Below are 27076 nucleotides of genomic sequence, written 5' to 3' on the forward strand. Positions count from 1 at the left end.
CATCATGCCAAAATGTACAGTATCTGCATGCATCATTGTCTATAAGCTACTCATGAATGGTACGTAGGTAAAGGTAATTTATATTCACACACCACGGGACCTGCTGTTTTTATGTTGTTGTAAATCCATATGTTACATCTGTGCAGTACTTATGGGGGGGTGCAAGAAGAAGCTAGGAATCAGTGTTATACCCCCAGACATACTGTAATACATTACACATTACATTTATATATAATATATAAATATATTTTGTATATAAAATCTAATTTATACTTAAGCGTATGACTGTGCCACTCACCGGAAATAGGCTATTTTCGAAGAGCAACGCGGTTGTATTATTAGGCTTAAGGGGAGGGAAGTGTTGTTTGCTTCACAGTCTTTACATCAAAGGATACATGCAAAGTCTTGGGGCACATGAAAGTTGCGTTTATCATTTAATTTATCTTTATTTTGGGTGCTCATTTGTGTATGGTTTTCAGTGCATGATAAAAAACAATTATTTGCCTCTCAGTCAGCGCTGTCTTCAGTAGCATTTTTTCCCCCCCCACCACATTGTAATTTTGACATCCTGAATGTTCCTTAATGGACTGCATACATTACGTTCCCAGTAGTATTGTGATTGAGATCCCAGTCTCGTCAGCTTGATGTGTAAATGTAAACTCCAATATCATTTTATTATGAAGAAAATATCTTGAGTGTTATTTGTGCATAAAAAGCATTTTGGAACTTACATGTGACTATTCATTTCTGATTGTCCTGTTGCAATCCTTGAACTCAGTGGAAAGTGAGTTTTTTTTAAAGGAGAATTTTGCCCCGGGCGTTTTCCTACCTTGATTTGAGGTTGTTAAATCATGATAATAGTGGTCCGGGACCCCCAGTTCATAACGAGCAAAGTTCTCCATTTCGGGGACCCCCCAAACGGCAGCTCAGAACGTCCCACTTTAGATCTTGGCTAAATCCGCTTATTTCCGTCGCACGAAAATAGATTTTTCTTGTATATATCTGATGTCGGTGCTATGCTATTGTTACACGGGTGCCATTACTGTTTACAGATCTGATTTACTGAAATCATGTTTGAAATCTCGTCTCGCGATACTTCCGCCCTCCGGTCTCCAGAATGGTTTGGGGGGTCCCCGAAATGGAGAACTTCGCTCTTTATGAACTGGGGGTCCCGGACCACTATTATCATGACTTAACAACCTCAAATCAAGGTAGGAAAACGCCTAGGGCAAAATTCTACTTTAAACAGCAGTGGCGAAACCTTGGACTTTCTTTCTTGCCAGCGAATGTAGGAGGACTTTTTCACTGTGCTCTTGACATTGTTATCCAAAGCATAGAAGAGCGACGGTCATGGCAGAACGCAGCATGAAGGTAAATAACAATAAAACCAAGTTCATCCTCACCTTTTTTTCTGGATGATTTTTTTTTCTTTTCTTGGCAATTGTGTGTAATTTCAACAGGTGGAAGACAAAAGATGGGGAATTCAAGTTAAACAAAACATTCCATTGTTTAATGTTTATTAATACATTTCTATATTGTGGATAGCTCAGACCATACCAAAATTACTTACACCACTTAAGCCAGAGGTTTATTAAAATATTATACGTTGAGTGCCTGGATTTTTAACCATTTTTGAACCTTTTTCAAGTAGTCACAAAATATTTTCAGTGATCACCGTCCTCACGGTGATCCCCTCATTACACACATAGAGGTCTCGTACAATCGGGGGAAAATTTTTTAAAACATTCGGTAATCCGTTCCATAGTTGCAGCCAGTTGAAAATAGTCAAAAATACATTGTAAGTAAAAAAGTCATAAGTTAACAAGGAAGTGGATTAGAGTCTAAATCTTTAAAAAAAATGATATCTCCTGGTGCTGTGAAGGAAAAAAGAAAAAAAAAAAGAGTTTTTTTTCTCCAAAAACGTAATATTACGTTTTTGGCACCCAATGTGTTAAGCCCTATTTTATTCTTTGTCGTATTGTGTTGTCTTGTGGCGAAAACAGCCAATCTACAAGCTCACGACACATCATGATGCAACGCGTTGTGAGCTTGTAAATCTGCTATTATCATTATCTCCAGGTTGAAAGTGCCACTGCAATGTGCAAATGTTTTTTGGCTTGACAAGACCGCTGCAATGCCGAACAACGGTCCGCAAAGCAGGCTTCTTCCTCGTCTCACGCTTTGTTCATCCTTGAGTTGCAATACTTTTTAATTGAATTAGTTTAATTGAAGTCCTTGTGGTGTTGACACATAGTGGTATGTGAGGGCACCAAATGCATAAACAACATTTAAAGAAAGAGCAACTTCACCCTGAGTCCCATTAAGCATTGCACTGACTGGCCTCTACAAGTTCAAACTTTCAACTACATTGCACATCCCAAGTATGATGTAATAGTATCTTTTTTCCTTGAAGCCCCCCCTTACATTTGGCTCAAGCCCCCCCCCCCCCCCCTCCTCCCCCACCTTACATCTGGCTCAAAACGTTTGTGCAATCATTTGCAATAAAATAAGGCAGCATATAAATAATCTCATTAAAAAGTGTCATGGAGATATGAGATGGAAATATCCAAAACAACATCAGAAGTAATAGATTTGCTCAAACGAGGACTTGTTGATTCCAGTGTAGACAGGATTGAAGTTGTAAATCAGTACTCTCTTCTCCTCCTCCTGACTGGCAAATCGGTGAAAACTCTTCCGGGCTGTGGAACGAGGAAACGATGCCAAGTTTAGAGGACGGAATGATTGCATGGCTTTATCCACTGATTCATGAGTGTGTATGACGAGACTGTATGTTCAAACCTTCGTTGACAAAGAAGTCGGCCATGTAGAACGTGGTTTTGATTGCGAATGGAGAGTGAGGGATGTAAGGATTGGTCCATTCAAATGCGTTCTTTTCTGGGTGCCACTGGGTGGCGTAGATTGGTAAGTCGTATGCTGCCGAGAGGTAAGGAGAGAGATACAACAGAGTACAACATCCATGATCTGTGTCGAGTCTCTTTAGCTACAGTGCTTTACACTCTGATAAACTGACATTTCTAGGGCAACTGTTCCCAAACTTTTCAGGCCGTGACCCTCCAAAATAATCATATTTGAACTGGGGACCCCCCAAAATAATCATATCAACTGGGGACCCCCCCCCCCCTCACTCTAACAAGCACTCGAGGCGTTGTGAGCTTGTAGATCGGCTATTTTCACAATGTTTGCCTCTTTCTTGGCAATTAGGTATTAAAAAGGTCTTAAAATCAATTCAATTTTAGAAAAGTGCAGATACCCTGTATACACTCATACTGTATTTTGTTTGTTTACTGTTGAGTGAGAAAACAATGGACCCACCAAAATAATTTGGGGACCACCAGTTTGGGAACCACTGTTCTAGGGTGAAGAATGACGGGCCAAGCCAGAGCCGAGCGAATTACATCATGCAGCTACCCAACTCAAAACTGTAGGTCGTGTCTCTATCTATATGCTGTATATTTGTGAAATAAGAAAAACTGTATTACCTTCCATTGTTGACACAAACTCGAGTTTCCCGTCCGTATTTGTGGTCAGAATTCTGTAAAACTCCTTCAGTTCTTGGTTGCTATTGAAACTCTGGAATGACAAAGGAATAATTTAATTGCAATTGTTGAGTAGGTGTCACCTAGACACCTCTCATTTCATCCCATATAAGCCAATCTGACATTATAAAATATGCGTTAAATTGCCCTCTAAACATTGATCACAAGTTTTGCCACTTTTTACATCTTAAGATTCTTAGCTGACATTCTTATCCCGACTCACCTTCAAGTGTCACTATGGAATAGTCTTTGATTCCTATTTCAACAACATTAACAGACCACCAATAAGGAGAAGAAGTGTTCCAGCTCAGTTATTAAAGCTGTACGTAATTAATCCCTGAACTCTGCTATAATACGGAAGGTGGCAACTAGAGCATTTTATATTTATTTCCCCCTTGGCTTGTGTACAGCGTAGTGGCTCAAACAATGGTAACAAAGGTAAACTTATTTAAATGGCTTTTAGGAAACAAACTACAGGATAACTAGTGAGTGTTGTACTGTACCTCCACTGAAAGGCTCCACATGTGTGAGTTCTCTGTTAACGGCTCAGAAGCTAAAGCCTGCAAAAGGTCTGCTGGGAAGCCTTTAAACATCTTGCCTTGCTTGGAGTCTGGGAATGAGACAAGGCAATATACAGTAAGGTCATTACTACAATATCACATCTCTTTTTTTCTACAGAATCAGAATCTCTTTGTCATTGTACTAGACCAGTGGTTCCCAAACTTTTTAGCTCCAGACCCAAAAGAGAAATTAAGACGTTTGCCCGGGACCCAAACTAGTGAAAATAGCAGATCTACAGAGCAATGACAGCTCTGGGATAAAAGCTAGTTTGTTTTTGCTTTGCTTTTATGGCCCTATAGCGCCTCCCTGAGGCCAGCAGTTCAAACAGGTAGTGACCTGGGTGGGATGAGTCCCTGAGGATGCCGTTTGCTCTTCTGTATGTTTCTTGTAGAGGTTCCCCCAGAGATGGAAGAGGGCATGCAGGTATTCTCTGAGCTGTGTTTATGACACCCCAAAAAGTGTACATAGAATAAATAGAACTGATGAAAGATTATGAATGTGAGGCTTGACTGCAATTAAAGAGGGCAGTAATGTTTGAACAAGTTCTTTGTGTGCCCTGCACCTGACAGTAAATGTTTGAACAAGCCTGCTTAATAAGTGTTAAATATATATATATATAGAAATATGCAAATATGCTCGTTCAAACATTTACTGTCAGGTACCTGCGATGGGTATTTGAACAGGCAGAAGAGATGAACGCTGGAGCAACAATTTAAGCCTTTTATTGTTTTAAGAGCAAGTGAAAAGTTGACTAATTTGAACAGCTTACTGTATAAACTGTATGACTATACAAGAGATTTGTACCATGACCTAAAAATAATTACATGTCATATGGAAAGTCCGCAAAACACAATAACAAGTGTCAGTCACAGGATAACGTATGTCTGCAAAAATGTAGTTGATAGAGAGAACAAAGAAAGGTTAAAAATAATTGATGGGCTGAAATTAACACTCAACTCAATGGTCTGATAAATCGCGGGTAGGTCAGTATGTCGCCTACTTCGCCCATTCGATGGTCTGATAAAAGGTGATAATGGGGTGATCAAGATAAAGGCGGTCGGATCGGGCTGAAACTTCGCCCAAATATGGAGTCAATGTCATAGATATTTCGACATCATTGGTGACTTGACGTCACACCTCGTTTTGTTTTCATATGAATGAAAACTATTACAATGACATCGATGCGTCACCCAGCAGTCTAATGAACAGCTCAGTCCTGCAAGGGAAATAATATCGTTGCTGTCGGGCAGAAACCTCTCATCTCCATATTTGCCAGACCCAAGGGGTCGGCCTACATGAGGCTTTTGTCCCTATTTCGTCCATACATGGGCATAAAAGAGGGTTCAAGTTTCGTCCCCCATAGTGATGGCGCTCACTTAAAAACAAATGATTTTTTGAAGTGCATAATCCTATTTATAGGTTATTAATGTCATCATGTGTCTCGCTAGCCAATCACAGTGCTGAATAGAGTCAGCCAATTTCGTCCCCCTTTCGTCCATACATAAAAGGAAAAGGAATTTATTCTGGGTCTGGCAGAACCAGGTCTCCTGGTCTTGTTTAACAGTTTGTGTTTTTTTTTGTAAATGAACCCCCTACTTCAGTGGTTTTCAACCTTTTTTGCGTCAAGGACCCCCAAATTGACACACATTAGTCCAGGGACCCCCATCAAATATATGCCAGGGACCCCCAATAAGAGACGATTTTCACGGCTCTAGCAGTGATTCTCAACCATTTTAATTTCAAGGACCCCCAGTTTAACATGCATTAGGCTATGGACCCCCATTTAATGGCATTTCTATCTCTGGGACCCCAATTTATATCAATGTTAATTTAACTCTGAGTGTGTACAAATGGAACCAAATGGACCCTAACGGGTCCATTTGGTTCCATTTGTACACTCTCAGAGTTACAGACCCTTAAGGGTCCATTTGGTTCCTATCCATCAATTAGCTGGGGACCCCCTGGAACTCCCTCAAGGACCACTGGTGGTCCCCGGACCACTGGTTGAGAACCACTGCCCTACTTGATCATACTACAGCGTCACACAAAAGCACCAAAAGCAGCAGATCTACAAGCTCCAAATGTGGCGTGAAGCGACACGTTTCGAGCTTGTAGATCTGCTACTTTTGCACTTGTTGAATTTGAACCCTGAAAAGTAACAGTTTTGGTCGTATGAGGTTTCCACCCGACAGAGACGATATATTATTTTCAAAGCAGCGGTTCAAAGATGTGGCGAAGTGAACAAGTTGACAATTTTACAATGGATACATTTGTAGTAAATGGAGGATTATATCATCCCTGAACAAACCCTCTCCCCGGCCTTAATCCATTAAGATCAGGAAAGCATCTGTGTCATTTTCAGATTTCTTTGGCTATCCACAAATAGCAGATATACAAGCTCATAGAGTGCCGCGTTATGAACTTGTATATCTGCATTATTTTGTTTTAACATTTTTGCAAATCTTTAAATATGTATGTTTGTAACTCCAAACTTTGCTTGCTTCTGGGGGGGGGGGGTCCCCTGCTGGGACACAATATTTTGAGATGGGGGTTCTGTGGCCAAATACATATAATTTTTGGGGGTCCTTGACCAGAACATTTTTGAGAACCACTGATATGGTAAACGTTTTATCTATCGATTAGTCACCCCATGGAGACTTGAATTCATGGATATTTTTTAGTTTTTGTCGCATTCCTAAGCCAATAATTTGATGACAAGCGGACCGGTAGGCAGCGGTTCTGGTAGGAGACACAAAGGAGACTCCTTGTGTCTCCTACCGGAACCGCTGCCGGTCATCATATTATTGGCTTAGGAATGCGACAAAAAACAAAAAATGTCCATGAATTCAAGTCTCCATGGGGTGACTAATCAATTTTAAAAAAAGTCATTTTGGGGGTGAACTATCCCTTTAATAATGTATTAAATACCTGGAGTGAAAGTGAGTGGTAAGGCAACCCCACTTGTGTTGGTGTGTGAGAGAAGTAGTTTCCCACTGGTTAAGTAGGTCAGTTCCTCAAATCCAAGACACGTGCCCCACACAGGGAAGTAGTCACCTCTGGAGTTGGCCTGAAACATATCATTGGATTTTATTTATTATTGTCACATGAATGAGGCTATAGCTACAGCAAAAGTAAGGTCCGAGGTCCCCAGAAACATTTGTTTATAAAGCATCGCAATTATTTTAACCACTTATATAAATTTTATATGTTGGGGGGAAAAAAATAGCAGATGTACACGCGCTCACAGCGCGTCACTTCGTGCCGTGCTGGGAGCTTGTACATCTGCTATTTTATCTATTTTTTTAAATCTTGAAAGTATTGGAACATTTTGAATAATTATTTTAACACAACTCTCTCTTCTGGGGATCCCTGGCACAAAGTATTTTCACATTTCAATTTGGAGGTCCTTGACATGAGAAGGTTTGAGAACCACTGAGCTACATAGATGGAGAGTTTGTAAAAAAAGAAACAAAAATAGGGCTCGCAACTCACTTTTATGCTCCAAGGTTTATTAAACAAACGATACGACGTTTCGACCCTTTCGGCCTTTTTCAAGTATATTCATATCAAGTATTCATATACCGTACTTGAAAAAGCCAGAAAGGGTCGAAACGTCGTATCTGCTGTTTGTTTAATATAAACCTTGGAGCATAAAAGTGAGTTGCGAGCCCTATTTTTGTTTCTATATTACTTTTGTTCATACAGTTAAAGCTCAGCACCAAAGAACGGAGGATGTGCTTATTTGTTTTTCTGAGTTTATAAAAAAAAAACACCAGTTCACATCAACATCAAATACATTGAGCTACAGCTTTTGAAATAACAAAGAAAATGATGATTAGAATTGTACTTTGTACTCGTACCTCTAAGGCTAGATCATAAAATACTTTTGCAGCCCTCTGATAACCAGAGGAGATAAGACTGGCACCCCCGCCTGGGTAGAGGATTCTGTGGGAAGACAAACAAAATGCATCAATATGGGATATATATTTTCAAGATAACAACATGACGCAAGTAGCTTGAAAATCTGTTATTTTTGTCGTGCGACACCGTTGTGCAACGAGGTATAGATTAGGCTTAAGAGTTATATGTGGATTTCATGTCCATCGGCTGAAATACATTGTCTGGACTCTGGAGTCACGTTGATAATTTACAAAAATATGACAATGCCATTTTGTAAGAGTAGACACTTTTTTAAATGGGGAATATTTCAGGTTGCACTTTAATTGTGAATGCTATAAAGTTCCCATATGCTGTATAGTACTTTGTATCATGTCACATGATAAAAACTCATAAAATACATACTGTACGTAACGTATCGTACAAAAAGTGTGAGTTTGGTTAAATTTAAGAATGCATGACATAAAATGTGAAAATGTGGCAGTTATCACATAGAAAAGTGGTGTGTGCATGTGTGTGTGCGCAGGTGCAAAACAAATGTCCCCACAAGTATAGTAGAATTTTCCTGGTCCTCACAAGAGAAAATGGTGCTTTTATGGATAAAAAAGATTTTTAGAGATAGATTTTGCAATTAGTTTTAGGGGTTGGGGTTAGATCTATGCCTGATTCATACTTAGTTGCACGCTGGTGTAGTGCACCGAAAAATATCAGATCTACAAGCTCACAATGCGTCGCACTGCGACACATTGTGAGCTTAAGGTTACGGTTACAAATGGCAAAAATATTATAACAATGTTGTTCATGAAACTGCTGTCCTAAAATGTTGATGTTTAAGTATAGCAAAACAAACGTGTGTGTGTGTGTGTGTGTGTGTGTGTGTGTGTGTGTGTGTGAGAGATTACCCATTGAGGGAGTTGAAGAGAATCTTGTACTCCTCCAGTGTCTGGTTCACCCTGTGAATGAAACGGGAGTCTTATCAAAGGTTGAGGAAGATAACATGGTTGTGTAACATTTTGGCATAAGGACAGTGAAGGTGTCAAGTCAACCAGTCCTATTACATAATTATGTAAAATGCCTTTAACAGCTCAAAGAGAAGGTTGTGTGCACATCCCACGCCTGTATTTAGGCCAGGTGCTGGACATCAAGGAAGAATCAAGAATATATATATTTTTTTGACTGATGAAGACCTAGAAGGGGGGGTGTGTGTGTGTGTGTGTGTGTGTGTGTGTGTGTGTGTGTGTGTGTGTGTGTGTGTGTGTGTGTGTGTGTGTCAAAAATACATTGTAAAAAAAAGTGCTTAGGAGGCGAGATACAGCCTTTTTCAGTAAGATGTTAAACAAGAATTGAATGGAGCAGCAAATCTTCAAATCATGATATCTTGGGTTCTGAACATTTAAAAAAAAAAAGAAGAAAAAAAAATAGAATATATATGTTTTTCATGACGTCATTGGCACCCTGGGCTTATAAAAACGTGACGTCGGTGACGTCAATGGCACTGAATGAGTTAAGCACAAATCCCAACAAAAACACAAGGAGACTAAAAGCTTACATTATGGGGACAACTCTTGCTCCAGCTGATTCCAGGAACTTGACATAGGAGGCAGCTATATAAGCTGTCCTGTTGAGCTGTGGGGTGCGGAGCTCCTGAGCCAGTATGCCTCCAGAAACCACACAAAGTAAACAGTAGTCAGTGGTGTAAAGTAAACATTTACTCAAGTACTGTACTTACAGTAAGTACAATTTTTAGGTATCTTTTACTTTACTGGAGTATTTCCCATTTTCAATATTTTTTACTTCTCCACTACATAAAAAAATACGTAAATATCGTACTTTTACTCCATTACAATTATTTGAAATCTTTAGTTATTAGTTACTTCATATATTTTGATTATTATTACAAAACATAAATTAACCACAGCCCTATATACATTTCAGCCATTTGAAAAAAGCGATCTACAATCTCACAATGTGTAGCGATGTGACTCCTTGTGAGCTTGTAGATCTGCTATTTTCAAAAGATTGTTAAAAATGTTTTGCCAACAAGTTTGCCACTCCTGCAAACTTTGGTTGTCAATCTTAGCCAATCAGGATGGAATATGAAAAATCAAACAGATTCGACTTGATCACATGACTAGAGATCATGTATACAGATTTGTGTGATTTTTTTAATAAAATCTGAAGGAGTAATATCCAAAATGTTGTTTTACATAAGTCGGCCTCCTGGTGGCGCTATAAAATTTTGATGTGAAAAATGCAGGGCAAATGTTTTCCGCAGATCGGTGCAGTTATGGGTAAAAACACAAATCTGCCTGTTACAGTGCCACCATGAGGCTGAATTGATTTTTTTAAGTGGCATTTCTTTCTCGGCCTAGTGCGAATGTGCGTGCAAAATTTCACCGAAATTGCACGCTGTGTTCATGATTTGAGGCATTTTGTTCAAGACGGAGCACTCCTGCAAACTTTGAAGCCAATCTTAGCCAATCAGGATGGAATACGAAAAAGCTGAAAGACTAGTTTTGTTTAATGATTATAGAGTTAATGTGTACCGATAGGGCGCTTTCGGATATATGCCCTGAGCGCACTGGTTTTCCCTCTGGGCGTTCGTTTATTGAGTGCACTTAGTGCGGTGTCGTTCGAAAACTGAGTGCACTGCGCCCTCAGTGCCCGCACTGACCGACCCTACCTCAGAAGCAGCATTGCATTGCTCATGGGACGGCCTTGCACGCCGTGCAGGAACATATTGACCAGGAGCACGGGCAGGCACACGCATAGATTTAAAACGACTTTAAATTCACACCTCAACAAAGTTTACAAAGGCTCCCACTCACACCAGGTGGATTAACATAGGAATGAGACTAGATGCATATCAATTGTCCATTGTGTGACCTGTAGTGTAGGTGTTAAGCGACGTGCGCGTCACGTCATTAAAATAGAGTGCAACCACGTTCCAATTCAGCATTGCAACACTGCTCAGAAGCTGTTTTTTCCAGTGAGCTGTAGGTCTCAAGCGCTCCCCGCGGGTTGTTTACCTTCAGGCTGAAAAGCGCAACGCTGCCCTGGTCGTTGGTCGGTCGTAAATCAGAAGAACTCAGTGCGCTCTATGACGTCACCACCAGTGCACTCAGAAAACTGGGCACATTCTAGGTGCATATATCCGAACGCGCCCATAGTCTCGGCCATGCCTTTCGGCCTGGCGGAGACGACAAAAAGTCACGTAAACTATTTATTATCATTTCAAACTCTTGTGTTCCGAGACATGTTTTCTGTAACTTAATGGAACTTAATCTAAATCAAATAATTAAAATCACTATGAAATCAAGTGTGGCAGATCCTGTCACTTCCTTGTCTTTTGCCTGGAGACATTATTGATAAAAATTTTAAAAAAAACGAAAGTTAAGGCTTCATGCGACCAGCTAAAAAAAAAGACCATGTTAGTTAGTTAATTATTATTATTACTGTAACCTTACTTACCAACGATCGGCGCGTCGTTTCTCTTTGCCTTTGACGAATGAATAAAAGGTACAGACGTGAGGATGATGGAAAATAGTAAGACAAACATGGTGAAATACACTAAAACGTGCATAGAGGGACAACACCGCGGTTGTGAGCCCATCACACAAATAAAAACAATTTATCCCGATGTGTCACGTCTGCATAAATAACGTAATAACTTATATAAACACTCAGCACAGTAGTGGAACGTATAGCTACTGTAGTGCAGCATGTGAGCCTGGCGGTCATAGTGTTGCCAGGTTTTGTGAGAGAAACAAGCAACCAAGCCCAAATGAAGCGACTACCGTATATATAGTCAGGGGATTAGCAGAAAAATGTCCAATCTTGGAATAAATTCCTTACCAAAAAAAATCTTCACCCATGTGTTTGTAAAAGTGTCTAGTAACACATCTCACAAAGACTGAAATGCAGTTTCGCTAGGGGAATTTTTGACAGCTGCTGAAAGTTGGGGTACCCACCCACCATAACCTTATGCAGGGAAAAAAAATCTAATCTTAATTCTGTTTTAAGTAGCATGTGAGGGGGCAAACTAGGGTGTTTTTATGATTCTGTATCCATTGCAAGCATTTGTTTTGCAGCAAAACCACTCCTTGGGCTAAAAACAGCCCAATCTCAATGGGCTTTTTACACAAAAAGTATACCTGGAAAAGGATGGCTATGGCCGTTTTTAACCCAAGGAGTAGTTTTGGTGCAAAACAAATGCTTGCAATGGATTCAGAATCATAAAAACACCCGTTTGACCCCTCATGCTACTTAAAACAGCATTACATTTTGTTTTTTTCCCCCCCGCATAAGGTTATGGTGGGTACCCCAACTTTCAGGAGCTGTCACTGTCACAAATTCTCCTAGGGAAACTAGTCCCTGACTAATAGCCTACATGAGCCCTTTAAACCTACGTAGATTGGCTTTTTGAAAATAGCCGATCTACAAGCTCACAGCACGTCGATCTACAAGCTCACAACAATGCTCATAGCATCGCGACGCGTTGTGAGCTTGTAGCTGTTATTAAAACTTTAATTTTTTTTATCTTGAAGAAAATGTGAAAAATGTGGAATGTTTTTGAACTTGTAGATCTGATATTTTCAACGACACACATCTTGTGTGTGTGGGGGTCCGTGCCAGGGACTAAAAAATCAACATAACATCAGCAGCTCTCACCCTATTTTGTTGTAGCCATTGCTGCCATTAAAAACCGGTTTCCCCGTCAAACCGGTTCTCCTGCCAGGTACACAGTATAAAGAGGGCCCTGATGTTTGAGAACCACTGCTTTAAACAACATTGCACAGCAAGCGGCCATAGCTGAGTGGTCAGTGAGCCCGCCTAGGGAGCCAGAGGCCCTGATTGCCCCGGGTACGATTCCAGGCCACGCCAGCATGTGTGTCGATGAAATGAAATTTGTCCCTGAGCAAGACTCTTAACCCCTAATTGCTCACAGGTCCTCATTGGAAACAAGCCCGCAAGGACTTTCATGAACGTCCTGTTAAAAGGAATTATCCTTATCCTTAAGCAGAACAACAAGTTCAAAGTCGCTTATAATAAGCAGACATGGCAACCCTACCCTTGTGGTCACACGCTAGCGGTTGTATATGTAATAACATAAACACAACATGGCCGTTCCCATTCAAAAGGGGGGGGGTTCCTTCCCTTTTCTCTCACATCTAAAAACTAAGCCTTTAAAATACGTTTCATTGTTGACTTCCCCATTATAATGATGTGAGATCTGATCAGATAAGGAATGTTACGTCAACACATTCATATGTTAAGTTTATAAGTTTATATTACTTTGTTTAAGAACGCCCCCCCCCCCTATATTATGGTTCCTTCCACAATTTCATTAGTCACCGGCCACAGATCAGATAGCAGTGGCATAAATTAAAATAACCAATACATTGAAGTACTGCACTCCAGTACAATTTTGTGGTATTTCTTTATTTTTTTACTTTACTGGAGTATTTCCAATTTTCAGTACTTTTACTTCTACTCCACAACATCTCAGAGGCAAATTGCCCTTTTTACTCAACTACAATTATTTGAAAACTTACTAGTTACTTTGTAGATTATTATTATTATTATTATTATTATTATTATTTTAATGGATGAATCTCTGGGAGCACTAATGTGACCAGTTTTTATCTACCAGTCCATCTACAAGCTCAGTGTCTAATGGCGCATTGTGAGCTTGTCGGGTATTTTCAAAATATGTTTTATACATTTTGAACTTATGAAATGGGACATTCTGCGCAATGAGTACTTTTACTTCTGGTACTTTAAGTACATTTTGATGCCAATACTTTTGTACTTTTACTCAATACGGGACTTCCACTATAGTAACAGAGCATCTCTTGCAGTATTGATACTTTTACTAAGTAAAACCTGTGAGTGAGCTTCTTCCATCACTGTCAGATAGTAGAAAGAGAGAGCAGAGATCCTCCACCACACATCGGCCATTCATTTGCTCTGGTCCATGGCGTAGGACTTTCAGACCCCCACCTTTAGTGTAAAATCCACCTTTTGGACAGAAAATAAAATATTCCACCGGATGGATAAATGTTTTAGTTGCTCCAGTGCGCCCCCTACAGATCTGTTCAATGGATTTTTGTTCTTCTATTGACACGATCTGTAGGTGGCGCACTGGAGTAACTAAAAACATGTATCCGTCCAGACTTCAGAGCTACCCTTTTATATAGCTCTATGACATGGGTTCTCAACCTGTGGGTCGGAACCCCAGGGTGGTCCACAGATGACAGTGAAGTGACAATTTAAACTTTTAAGTACTTTTAAATACCTAAAAAAAGAAAGAAAGAAAAGAAAAAGACCATTACTGCATCAAAAGTAATCAACAAACGATATAGCCTATAAAAACTGGTCCAACATTGGCCAAATTGTCAAATAATATACGAAAGAGGCAAAACTCGATCTGCTCATTTCACAATATTTATCTGTGGATCCTATGATTCCAAGTGCTTATCAGGGTGAGGGGTCACAGAAATTTAACCTATGCCATGATTTCAAGTAACCTGTTCTTACAGTAGCCTAATGGCTCAATGATGTCATTCATTTTTCACAACACTGAAGTGAACTCACAGAGGCTGCATTTAACAGTTGTTTTGTATTTTTGAATACTCTCAGGTCAGGAAAGATCCCCTTAATCTGTTTTGATTTGCCGTTTTTATTCATACTTGGAAATTCAAACTCTGTTTAATACTGTAATCACATTCCAGACATTGTATTTTCTGTTATTGTTGACTTCTTTGTATCTTTTTCCTCTTATCATTATATCTTCGTCATTACCGATATGACGTCATATTTTTGTCATTATGTGCTCTCTTTTTTATCGAACAAAGCTCCTCACAGTCACTGGAGAAAAAAAAAGACAGTCTTTCAGTCCACAAGGAGAAGAACAACTTTAATAGCACAAACTTGACGGTGTTGTGTAAATGCGCAACACAGTTTGGGGGGGGGGGTGTGTGGACCTTCATCTACAAAAACAGCATTATTTGCAGGTGGAATTATCTTAATTTCGTTCTCAGCTCTTTTAGGCAATAGCTTTTTCTCAAAACGTTTGTGCAATCATTTGCAATAAAATAAGGCAGCTGCGGCAGCATAATAATCTCATTAAAAATAGTCATTGAAGTGAGATGGAAAAGTCCAAAACGACATCAGAAGTAATATTTTTGCTCAAACGAGGACTTTTTGATTCCAGTGTAGACGGGATTGAAGTTGTAAATCAGTGCTCTCTCCTTCTCCTCCTGACTGGCAAATCGGTGAAAACTCTTCCGGGCTGTGGAGCGAGGAAACGATGCCAAGTTTAGAGGACGGAATTATTGCATGGCTTTATTCACTTATTCATGAGTATGTATGACCAGACTGTATGTTCAAACCTTCGTTGACAAAGAAGTCGGCCATGTAGAACGTGGTTTTGATTGCGGATGGAGAGTGCGGGATGTAAGGCTTGGTCCATTCAAATGCGTTCTTTTCTGGGTGCCACTGGGTGCCGTAGATTGGTAAGTTGTATGCTGCCGAGAGGTAAGGAGAGAGATACAACAGAGTACAACATCCATGATCTGTGTCGAGTCTCTTTAGCTACAGTGCTTTACACTCTGATAAACTGACATTTCTAGGGCAACTGTTCCCAAACTTTTCAGGCCGCAACCCTCCAAAATAATCATATTTGAACTTGGGAGCCCCCCCCCCCACCCCCACCCTGACAAACACTTGGAATTGTAGGCATTACATTTAGTTTGACTCGGTTACACAGATAAATATTGTGAAAATAGCCGATCTACAAGCTCACAACGCCTCGCACGAATGTTTGCCTCTTTCGTACGTAATATTTGGCCAATTAGGTATAAAAAAGGTCTTAAATGTAATAATAATTTGGGGTCCCCCAGTTTGGGAACCACTGTTCTAATGGCAGGCCAAGCCAGAGCCGAGGGAATTACATCGTGCAACTACCCAATCAAAACTGTAGGTCGGTGTCTCTCTATATGCTGTATATTTCTGAAGTAAGAAAAAACAGTTTTACCTTCCATTGTTGACACAAACTCGAGTTCCCCGTCCATATTTGTGGTCAGAATTCTGTAAAACTCCTTCAGTTTTTTGTTGCTATTGAAACTCTGGAATGACAATGGAGTCATTTAACTGCAATTGTTGTGTAAAAGATCGGACGGTCTTCCTCACCTAGACACCTCTCATTTCATCCCATATAAGCCAATCTGACATTACAAAATATGCGTTAAATTGCCATCTAAACATTGATCACAAGTATCATTGCCACTTTTTACATCTTAAGATGCTTAGCTGACATTCTTATCCAGACTCACCTTCAAGTGCCACTATGGAATAGTCTTTGATTCCTATTTCTACATTAACAGACCACCAATAAGGAGTAGAAGTGTTGTTTAGAGCAACGGGGCCAATATGACCAGCTCAGTTATTAAAGCTGTGCGTAATTAATCCCTGAAGGTGGCAACTAAAGAATTTTATATTTATTTCCCCCTTGGCTTGTGTACAGCTTAGTGGCTCAAATGATAGTAAAGGTAAACTTATTTAAATGGCTTTTATTAAACAAACTACAGGATAACTAGTGAGTGTTGTACCTCCACTGAAACGCTCCACTTGTGTGAGTTCTCTGTTAACGGCTCAGAAGCTAAAGCCTGCAAAAGTTCTGCTGGGAAGCCTTTAAACATCTTGCCTTGCGTGGAGTCTGGGAATGAGACGATATAAGGTCATTACAACAATATCATCTCTTCTTTTCTACAGAATCAGAATCTCTTTCTTGCCTTTGTTCTAGACAACGGAATTGAGGTAGCAATCCAACTCAGTGCATTAAATACCTGCAGCGAAAGTGAGTGGTAAGGCGACCCCACTTGTGTTGGTGCGTGAGAGAAGTAGTTTCTCACTGGTAAAGTAGGTCAGTTCCTCGAATCCGAGACACGTGCCCCATACAGGGAAGTAGTCACCTCTGGAGTTGGCCTGAAACATATCATTGGATTTTGGGGGGTACCAGGGGGTCCCCAGAAAAATAAATAAACATCACAATTGCTTTAACCACTTATATTAATTTGATATGTTGGATATTCAAAAATAGCAGATGTACAAGCTCACAGCGCGTCACTTGAGCTTTTACATCTGCAATTTTTTTGCTATTTTTTTATCTTGAAAGTATTGGAACATTTTGAATATTTTTTTTAACACAAATCTTCTCTTCTGGGGGTCGCTGGCACAAAATATTTTCAGATGGGGGTCCGCGGGCAAAAAACACCAAGTCAAATCAACATCACGTGACATCAAATACATTAAGCTACAGCTTTTGAAATAACAAAGAAAATTATGATTAGAATTGTGCTTTGTACTCGTACCTCTAAGGCTAGATCATAAAATACTTTTGCAGCCTTCTGATAACCAGAGTAGGTAAGATTGGCAGCTCCGCCTGGGAAGAGGATTCTGTGGGAAGACAAACAAAATGCATCAATATGGGATGTATATTTTCAAGATAACAACATGACGCAAGTAGCTTGAAAATTTGATATTTTTGTCGTGCGACACCGTTGTGCAACGAGGTATAGATTAAGAGTTATATGTGGATTTCTTTTTTTTATATTGTCACTTTTTTAAATGGGGAATACTTCAGGTTGCCCTTTAATTGTGAATGCTATAAAGTTCCCATATGCTGTATAGTACTTTGTATCATGTCACATGTTAAAACTCAAGACATACATGTAGAAATTACGGTACTGTACAAAACGTATCATGCAAAAAGTGTGAGTTTGGTTAAATTAAAGAATGCATGACTTAAAATAAGACAGTTATCATCAGATAGAAAAGTGGTGTGTGCATGTGTGCATGCACGTGTGCGGAACAAATGTCGCCAAGAGCATAGTAGAATTTGACAGAGACGTTGTGATGACCATTTTCCTGGTCCTCACAAGAAAAATAGTGGTTATATGGACAAAAAAAGATCTTTAGAGATAGATTTTGCAATTAGTTTTAGGGGTTGGGGTTAGATCTATGCTGATTCATACTTAGTTGCACGCTGGTGTAGTGCACCGAAAAATATCAATGTGTCGGACTGCGACGCATTGTGAGCTTGTAGATCTGATGTGTGTGTGTGTGTGTGTGTGTGTGTGTGTGTGTGTGTGTGTGTGTGTGTGTGCGTGTGCGTGCGTGCGTGCGTGCGTGCGTGCGTGCGTGCACGAGAGAGAGATTACCCATTGAGGGAGTTGAAGAGAGTCGTGTACTCCTTCAGTGTCTGGTTCACCCTGTGAATGAAACGGGAGTCTTATCAAAGGTTAAGGAAGATAACATGGTTGTGTAACATTTTGGCATAAGGACAATTGTTATTGTTTTTCATCTCAGGGATATTTCACTTTCAAGTAAAATAAACATTGAAAAGAATTTATAAAAATAAATGCAAAAAGGAAATAAGAAAACCACGGCCCCCTCACGCATTAGAAATACCTTCTAATGCGTGAGGGGGCCGTGATTTCGCCATAACTTTTTTTCATACATTTTTTTTAATGTTTATTTTATTTGACAGTGAAATGTCCCTTTAACAACGTCGTTGCTAAGTGAATAGACTAGAGGGAGGAGGCCATATCTACAACCGAACAGCCTGCTCTCTTGCCCCTAGATAACGTACGTGTGTGTGTGTGTGTGTGTGTGTGTGTGTGTGTGTGTGTGTGTGTGTGTGTGTGTGTGTGTGTGTGTGTGTGTGTGTGTGTGTGTGTGTGTGTGTGTGTGTGTGTGTGTGTGTGTGTGTGTGTGTGTGTTTTATCAAAATCATGCATGCACAGCATGGGGATATTTAGGCCTACTCAATTGTTGTTGTTGTTGATTTTCATGTCTAACATTAAGCACAAATCCCAACAAAAACACAAGGAGACTAAAAGCTTACATTATGGGGACAACCCTTGCCCCAGCTGACTCCAGGAACTTGACATAGGAGGCAGGTATATACGCTGTCCTGTTGAGCTGTGGGGTGCGGACAACTCTATGAGTGTAGAGCTCCTGAGCCAGTATGCCTCCAGAAACCACACAAAGTAAACAGTAGTCAGTGGTGGAAGAAGTACTCACATTTTGTACTTAAAAAAGTAGCAACACCACAATGTAGAAATGCTCTGTTACAAGTAAAAGAACCAGTATTCAAGATTTACTTGAGCAAAAGTACAAAAGTATTCGCGTTAAAATATACTTAGGTACTAAAAGTAAAAACACTCATTATGCAGAATGTCCCATTTCACAAGTTTCCAAATGTATACAAATGCTTTGAAAATAGCAGATTTACAAGCTCACAATGCGTCCCAAAGCGACACGTTGTGAGCTTGTAGATCGGCTATTTTCAAATAGTACACATAGGGCTGAAGTGGCTAATGTATGTATAATCAAAATACTACAAAGTAACTAAAGTTTTCAGATAATTGTAGTGGATTAAAAAGTACAATATTTGCCTCTGAGATGTATGGAGTAGAAGTAAAAGTATTGAAAGCCAGACAAAACATAGTCTCGGCCATGGCTTTCGGCCTGGCAGAAACAATAAACAAGAGTCACAGGAACTATTTATTATCATTTCAAACTCATAGCGTGTGTTCAGAGACTCAGAGACATGTTTTCTGTAACTTAATGTAACTTAATCTAAATCAAATTAATTAAAATCACCATGATATCAGGTGTGCCAGATCCTGTCACTTCCTTGTTTTTTTGATTGGAGACATTTCCTCTCAATAATTTTATTTTGTGACCAACTTTTTAGTTATAAAAAAAAAAAAAGCTTTTCAGAGGGGAGAGACATTTCATCACATACTGTATGGGCAAACAATTCCCCAAACAGAAAATCCCACCTCTGATCTGGCGGTCCTGTGGTTGCAAAACAACCCAGGCCGCTTCTTAACCCCTTCACCAGACCCCTGGGTTCTCTTTCCTATAATAGACATTATAGGAAAGGAAAAACCATGATGTATATAAACACAATATTTTTTAAATAATGCATTACAATTAAATGAAAACCAAACCGAAACCATAATTATGTTTTTGGATACACTCTAATCCTGCTAATGGAAAAAACTGGAGGAGGAAAGAAGAAAGAAGAAAACAAACAAAAAAACATGCTTATTTCTCAATCTCTGATGCCGAAGTACAGATGTTCAACTGATGAACTGATTTAACCTTGGATCGATTCTGTCCTTGCACCCTGTGCTCTAGCACTGGACGCCTCCAATCTCAATACTTCGTAGAAAGACAGCTTCCAACAATGAATTCTATAGGTTTTGAAGTGGTTTCCATCTCATTACGAGCATTAGAGATTAATCATTATTTAATAATAAAATGTGTGGTAACAAGGTATATTTATCTCAGTTATTTATGTCAGACAGAAATAATGCAACCTTGGCCCAAAAAGCTAGTAGGCCTACTCCTGAACATTCCCACATCATATGTACACATATGTTCCCATGGCTTTTTGCGGACATAAGGAATATAGAGGACTTTTTTAAATATTTGTATCAGTTTATAATGAGTTAATTGATTGTTATAATTACAAGAGGTTAACAGAATATTATTCCATACATTCTGCCAATTTATGCAGACTTTATAGTCCTTTATAGATCTATTCCATACACCTGGACCTGTAGTTCCATTTAACTTTTCTTTGTAATTTATGATATAACCCAGAAACAAAGCTATTTATGCCACTCAATAAAAGCATTAGAGGATGAACTAGTAAAGGTTGATTCCATGGGGCACCGTAAGTGTGCATTGCAGTGCGCAACTGTAATTTTTATTTAAAAGGATGTAGGGGCATTAAAGATTTGTTTTAGCTCTTGAAAGGATCTGAGACTGTATTCACTATATATGTCTGATAGTTAGATATACCTTGCCTTTGGCTATTGGGGAATGTAACTGGTTTTGGGGAATGCAACTGGTTTCTCACCAACAGTAGAAGTTATCAAAAATAGGGGTATCTATTAGGTGCCATTTTGTGTCCCACTGTCCCATTTCGGCAATATATTTCCAAACATAAATTGAATGTGCTATAATTGGGCCAAATTTAGTATGGCAAAAGCTTTGGGATAGACCAGAAAAGAGGACATCTTTGAAGGTATATGGAGATACGATGTGCTTCTCCATGTTCACCCCATGGTACATCGGAATCATTATCAAACCATTTTAGCAACGGCCTGAGCATAGAGAAATAATACCTTTCAAAATTAGGAACCGATAACCCTCCTCCTGCCTTCCTACTATTTTGGAGTGTGGAATCGTGGATGCTGTTCACGCCATATAAATTTGAACGCCAACCCTAACTTCTCCCAAAATCTTGGAGGTGGTGGTAGATGAATCATGCTTGCAAGAAAATTGATTTTGGGGAGAATATGGGTTTTAACCACCGAGAGCCTGACTGCGAAGGGGATTAAATAGTATGACCAACGGTGTAACTCATCAGATATTACCTCTCTTAATTATTAATAATTAATTCACACAAAAAAAAGTTAGGCTTATTGCGACCAGCTCAACAAACTACGTTAGTTAGTTAGTATTATTATTATTACTGTAACCTTACCAATGATCGGCTCGTCATTTCTCTTTGCCTTTGACGAATGAAGAATAGGTACAGATGAGAGGATGATGGAAAATAGTAAGACAAACATTGTGAAATACACTAAAACGTGTAGAGACGGACAACACCACGGCTCTGAGCCTGTCACACAACTAAAAACAATCAAAACAAAAAAATTAAATCCCGATGTCACATCTACATAAATAAATTGAACACTCTGGAATAAACTCTCTGGCACAGCCGCACAGTGGTGTGGTGAATCAGTTACTAGGCTACTGTAGTGCAGCTTGTGAGCCTATAGAGTTAACGGTCATCAGTGTTGCCAGCTTTTGCGAGAGAAACAAGCAACCAAGCCCAAAAGAAGCGAATAGCCTACATGAGCCCTTTAAACCTACTATATAAATTGGCTTTTTGAAAATAGCCAATCTACAAACTCTTGTAGAGCTTTTTTACAAGCAATTTACAAGCAACTTTACATGAAAACAAGCCCCAAAGTCGCTTATATTTAGCAGACATGGCAACATTGGTGGTCATACGAAGTTGTTGTAATCAGAGTGTAGATACAGCTCTATCAATAATGCAATGTAGAAATACTTTGTTACAAGTAGAAGTCCAGAATTAAACATGTACTTGAGTAAAAGTACAAAAGTATTAGCACCAAAAGTGAAAGTGCTCATTATGCGGAAGGTCCCATTTCACATGTTTACAAATGTATAAAATGTATAATAAATAGAGAAAAAGTTGAGTTTGTAGGTCAGGGGATCTTAGTACAATCTGAGCTTCAATTGGAATTGACTTTTAAAAAGTCTATTTTACAGATTTTTGTTTCAGGGCCTAAATAAAAAAATTGTTTCAAATGTTCTTGTCTCCCCAAAAAATCTGGAAAATGCCATTTTTTTCCTGATATTCTGATTAGTATTTTGGCATCTTTTGATTTGGGACTGACACTGCTAAAAGCTCTTAAAAAAAGGGTTTTGCAATTTTTTTCATCCCAGAACAAAAATCTAAGAATGGGTTCATTTTTATAATTTTCTAGCCCACAAAAAAATCTGAAAAATGCTCAATTTTTCTAATTTTCTGATTAGTAGGCCTATTTTGGCATTTTTTTCAATTGGAAAAAAAAAAGGAAAAAGCTCTTTATTTATGTCTTTTTTTTTTTTTTATCAAAGCTACGGCTCACAAAAGTATGTTGCAAGACTACCAAACCTTTATGGGACATAAAACCGTAAACCCCTTCCATTGAATATCTGAATGTGATGAGGAACTGTTAAAATGACGTGTCCTGCAGACACAATTGGGCCATATCGCAAATATCTATAAAACTATAGATACTGTACTTAAGCTAGCTTAGCTTAGCTTAAGTACAGTCAGCTAGTTTCAAACATCCACGTTGTTTTCTTAGCTTCAAGTCAAGTGAATGTAGAAACCTTGATTAGGTGGTCTAATTCCGTCTGGACTGAAGAAGTTGAGAAAGTAAGAAGAAAAACGAAAATACAAAAAAAAAAAAAAAAAAAGGGGGGAAACGAAGTCATGTCTGAAGAGGACTCAAGGCGGTTACACACCGGCGAATATACGCAAAATTCGGACTCGTTCCGAATAATTAAAAGACGCTTTTTTGCTTCGCTTTTCCGCTTTTTCGCGCCATGTACGCTTGCATTGACTTTATAAGGTTTTTTAAAAAAGCGTATTATTCGCACGAAAAAATCGCCCCGGTGTGTAAGGACCTTCAGCCTCCATTTCTGGACCCGGACCCAGCCCGAGCCCGCGGTCCGTGGGACTTACAGTGAAAGATTTGCCTCCACCCAATGGGACATATGGAGCACCAAGGGGCATTCCTTTACCTCCACCATTCAACAACGATGGCCGTGAGTCTTTCAACCTATGGGCTTGCCGCTATGAGGTAATTCAAGAGGCCCGTTACAAGGACAGTGGTGTAGATCTGAAGTAGTTTTGGATTTTTCATTATAGTTTAGTTTTAGTTAGTTTTGACTTTTTTTTTTGGGCGGTGAAACCGCCCCTATAAGTGAGATTTGGAAAAATGTAAATTTTCCTGCGCTGTGATCTGGGCCCAGGAAATTTGTACAATTATCCTGCACTGTGATTGGCCAATCACAGTCTATTCAGGACTGTGATTGGCCAGTGTCACATGACACATGTGCATAGCCCTATATAAGAAACCATAACTTGAAAAAAACCAAAATTTGGTTTTTTTCAAGTTATGGTTTCGTCCATCATAAAGAGTGTTTCAATAAATGTATTTATCTTTTGTACATGATTGGTTGACTCCATTCAGTATTGTGATTAGCTAGCAAGACACCGCCCACTTCACACAGGGTGTGATTTTTCTAATTCAGTTAGTTTTAGTTAGTTTTGACCGAAAAAAAATCTAATTCAGTTAGTTTTAGTTAGTTTTGACCGAAAAAAATCTAATTCAGTTAGTTTTAGTTAGTTTTCAGAGCGCGTTTGCTAGTTTTTATTTAGTTTCTATTTTTGTGAGAAAGCTTAGTTTTAGTTTAGTTTTTATTAGTTTTAGTTTTTTTTCATACTTTGGGTTTTTTGTCAGGTGCAGGATTCAAAAGGTCAAAGTAAGTATTGTGTGATAAAAACTAAAACAAAAGATACCATTTAAAAATATATATTATTCAGTTACTGTTTGACAATCAACCATCCACACAACAGTCCACAAGATAGCAGCCTTAAGTGCAACATGTACTGTGTGCCTGGTATAAATCAAAATAGCCATACAATATATGAACATAAACCCTTTCATGACACACACAGGGTCCAGGGGTCTCAGGTTTCTGAGGTGCTCAGAGAGGCTGCCTTGTCAAGGTACTCGCTATCAGTGGTGGAAAAGGTACTCACATTTGTTACTTAAGTAAAAGTATCAATACTGCAATGTAGAAATACTCTGTTACAAGTAAAAGTCCGGAATTCAAAATGTACTTGAGTAAAAGCACAAAAGTATTGGTATCAAAATTACAAACAAAGGTAAAAGTACTCATTATGCAGAATGTCCCATTTCACAAGTTTTCAAAATGTAGGCTATAAAAGGTAAACAAATCTTTTGAAAAAAGCAGATCTACAAGCTCACCAAAGCATTGTGAGCTTGTAGATCGGCTATTTTCAAATGGCCGAAATGAAGTGGGTATAATGTATGTTTTGTAATAATAATCAAAATACCTACAAAGTAACTAATAACTAAAGTCTTCAAATAATTGTAGTGGAGTAAAAGTACCATTATTACCTCTGAGAGATGTAGTGGAGTAGAAATAAAAATACAGACAATTGGAAATACTCCAGTAAAGCAAAAGTACCTCAAAATTTTACTTAAGTGGGCTACAGTAGGCTACTTGAGTAAATGTACTTAGTTACTTTACACTGTGGACCGTGGGGTTTTTCCCCTTGATAATTGCTCCACATTGTATCACCCGTTTGCACTACAAGGCAATTGTTATTGTCTTTCTTGCTGTTGTATTCAAATAAATCCCATATAGGACCATATTTCTCCCAACTTGTTTCTCCGTCGCCATTATAAAGTAACGTGCAGTGCCGTGCAGTCAGTCAGTCAGTCAGTGCTGCTCACGTGCTACGATGCACATTGAAAACAACCGGAGTACCTCGCCCCAAAACACGCTCGCCCCCAATTCTTTCGCGTACCAGTGATTCTAATACCGCCGGATTTGCCCTGGGGCGACGGTGTTTTGGGGCGACTACGTCAGCGGACCAACGGTGACTGCAACTGACGCAGGGGAAATGAATCAAATTAATTTAAATCTAAAAGGCTTATAGATATTGACAAAAACTAAAACGAAGGGCATTTTGACTATAATTTCAGTTAGTTTTAGTTAGTTTTGTAAACACACAATATAGTTTCAGTTAGTTATCGTTTTTCTTTTTTCTTTTAGTTTTTATTTAGTTTAGTTAACTGAAATGTTTTTTCACCTTTAGTTTGCGTTATTTCGTTAGTTTTAGTTAACTATAATAACCTTGATCTGATACAGTGTTAGCAGCTGAGTTGCCCACTAGATTACCACCAGAACTGTTCATTGTGTGGGACAACCTGCCCCGAGTATATGAAAATGACTCGCTTCATTGCTGGTCTGGATCAGGAGCTTCAGATAAAAGTGTCATGAAAGAGGAGTGAAAATTTGCACTGAGGCTTTTGAGGTTGCCTCTCAGGCTGAAAGGGCTCGCCAAGCAGCTAGATTAATGTTGCCAGTGTCCTTAGCTAATGTCCCCAGCAGAGATAATGGTGCAATGCAGTCTGTGAATTCTGTACGTGAACATGACATTGAGCTCAGGAAAACAGTCCAGGGCCTCACTGATACCGTTAAAGGTTTGAGTGCAGATCTGAGTGCACTGAAATTGCAGCTTGAGGGGTGCAGCGATGTGCACCATCGTGACAGGGCACCACCTGTCCGTTCCCAGAGAACCCCCTCACCTTATGGGAGAAGCCCAGATAGAGGCCCTAATGCATGGAGCTCTGGATATGGCAATTCCCCATCTAGATATTCACACTCCCATCAGTACTCCCCAGACCAATATTCCCCTCAGAGGCCTCGTCAGCAGGATTACAGCAGCAGGGGGTCTGACAGGTACAAACAGCCTCATAGAGACAACCGCTACTCAGACCAGGCGTCTGGCCCATATGAGGAACGGAGGGGGAGGCAACCTTCTCCTTACAGATCCTACCATGACTCCCGCCGCCGTAGCCCTAGTCCCTATGCCAAACATGTGTCCTTCCAAGAGTATGGGGACACAGGCCAATCACGACAACCACAGGACTGGGATCAGAACTACCCCACCAGGAGGAGCTACGAAGCTCGGGACAGGTTCCCGCAGGGAAACGGCCGCTAGCTGATGACGCGGGGTGCTCGTCAGCTACTTCTCTGGAAGCCCCAGATGTATGTGTCACTGAAATCAGTGGCAGCCTTGATAAGACGATTCCCTCAACCAACACTGAGACCATGGCAAGTACTATAAGTACAGACTTCACCTCCTATGTACATGGAAATGTTGAGGGCACTGACATGAACATTATGTTAGATACTGGATCATCCATTTCATTTATTAGTGAGGAAACAAAAATGTCGATTCCTTCCCTGGCAAAAAGGCCCATTAAAAAGAAGTTTGTTATGTCGCAAGCTGTGACTGGCCAGAGTCTAGATACATTGGGCATGGTGGACATAACTTTTAGGTTGGGGTCACACACACTGCAACAAGAAGTGCAAGTCATTAGGAATGTCAGTCAAGGATTTATACTAGGCTTTGACTTCCTCACTCCTCACAGTGTTATCTTAGACATGGGGAGAGGGCTGTGCTATTTGGGTAATGATGTCCTGCCCCTTCTCAAGAACAGTAACCTGGCACCTGCTAGTTGTACAGCCCAAATAATGGAAAACACCATTCCCCCATGCAGTGAATTCATTTGTAAAGTTGCCTTGATTTTCCCCTGTCATCACTGCAGGCATGCCAAATGCCTACAGTGGCT

The 27076-nt window shown here is 39.6% G+C and overlaps 2 protein-coding genes across 2 annotated transcripts; both read right to left on the reverse strand.

Moving 5' to 3' along the window:
* Window positions 1-2477: 2477 nt before the first annotated feature.
* Window positions 2478-11735, reverse strand: LOC308077268 (gamma-glutamyl hydrolase-like). The gene is made up of 9 exons (XM_080417893.1): window positions 11487-11735; window positions 9565-9673; window positions 8918-8968; window positions 7979-8063; window positions 7047-7185; window positions 4061-4167; window positions 3501-3591; window positions 2800-2934; window positions 2478-2699 (listed from the first exon to the last, which is right to left on the reverse strand). The coding sequence occupies exons 1-9, from the start codon at window positions 11626-11628 to the stop codon at window positions 2578-2580; spliced, it is 981 nt and encodes a 326-aa protein (XP_080274019.1). The 5' UTR covers window positions 11629-11735; the 3' UTR covers window positions 2478-2577.
* Window positions 11736-15047: 3312 nt separating this feature from the next.
* Window positions 15048-21717, reverse strand: LOC308077192 (gamma-glutamyl hydrolase-like). The gene is made up of 9 exons (XM_080417789.1): window positions 21586-21717; window positions 18925-19051; window positions 18239-18289; window positions 17390-17474; window positions 16865-17003; window positions 16628-16734; window positions 16054-16144; window positions 15410-15544; window positions 15048-15309 (listed from the first exon to the last, which is right to left on the reverse strand). The coding sequence occupies exons 1-9, from the start codon at window positions 21671-21673 to the stop codon at window positions 15188-15190; spliced, it is 945 nt and encodes a 314-aa protein (XP_080273915.1). The 5' UTR covers window positions 21674-21717; the 3' UTR covers window positions 15048-15187.
* Window positions 21718-27076: the final 5359 nt, after the last annotated feature.

This window comes from Gymnoscopelus braueri (assembly GCF_963280865.1).
Source record: "Gymnoscopelus braueri genome assembly, chromosome: 21".
NCBI lineage: Eukaryota > Metazoa > Chordata > Actinopteri > Myctophiformes > Myctophidae > Gymnoscopelus > Gymnoscopelus braueri.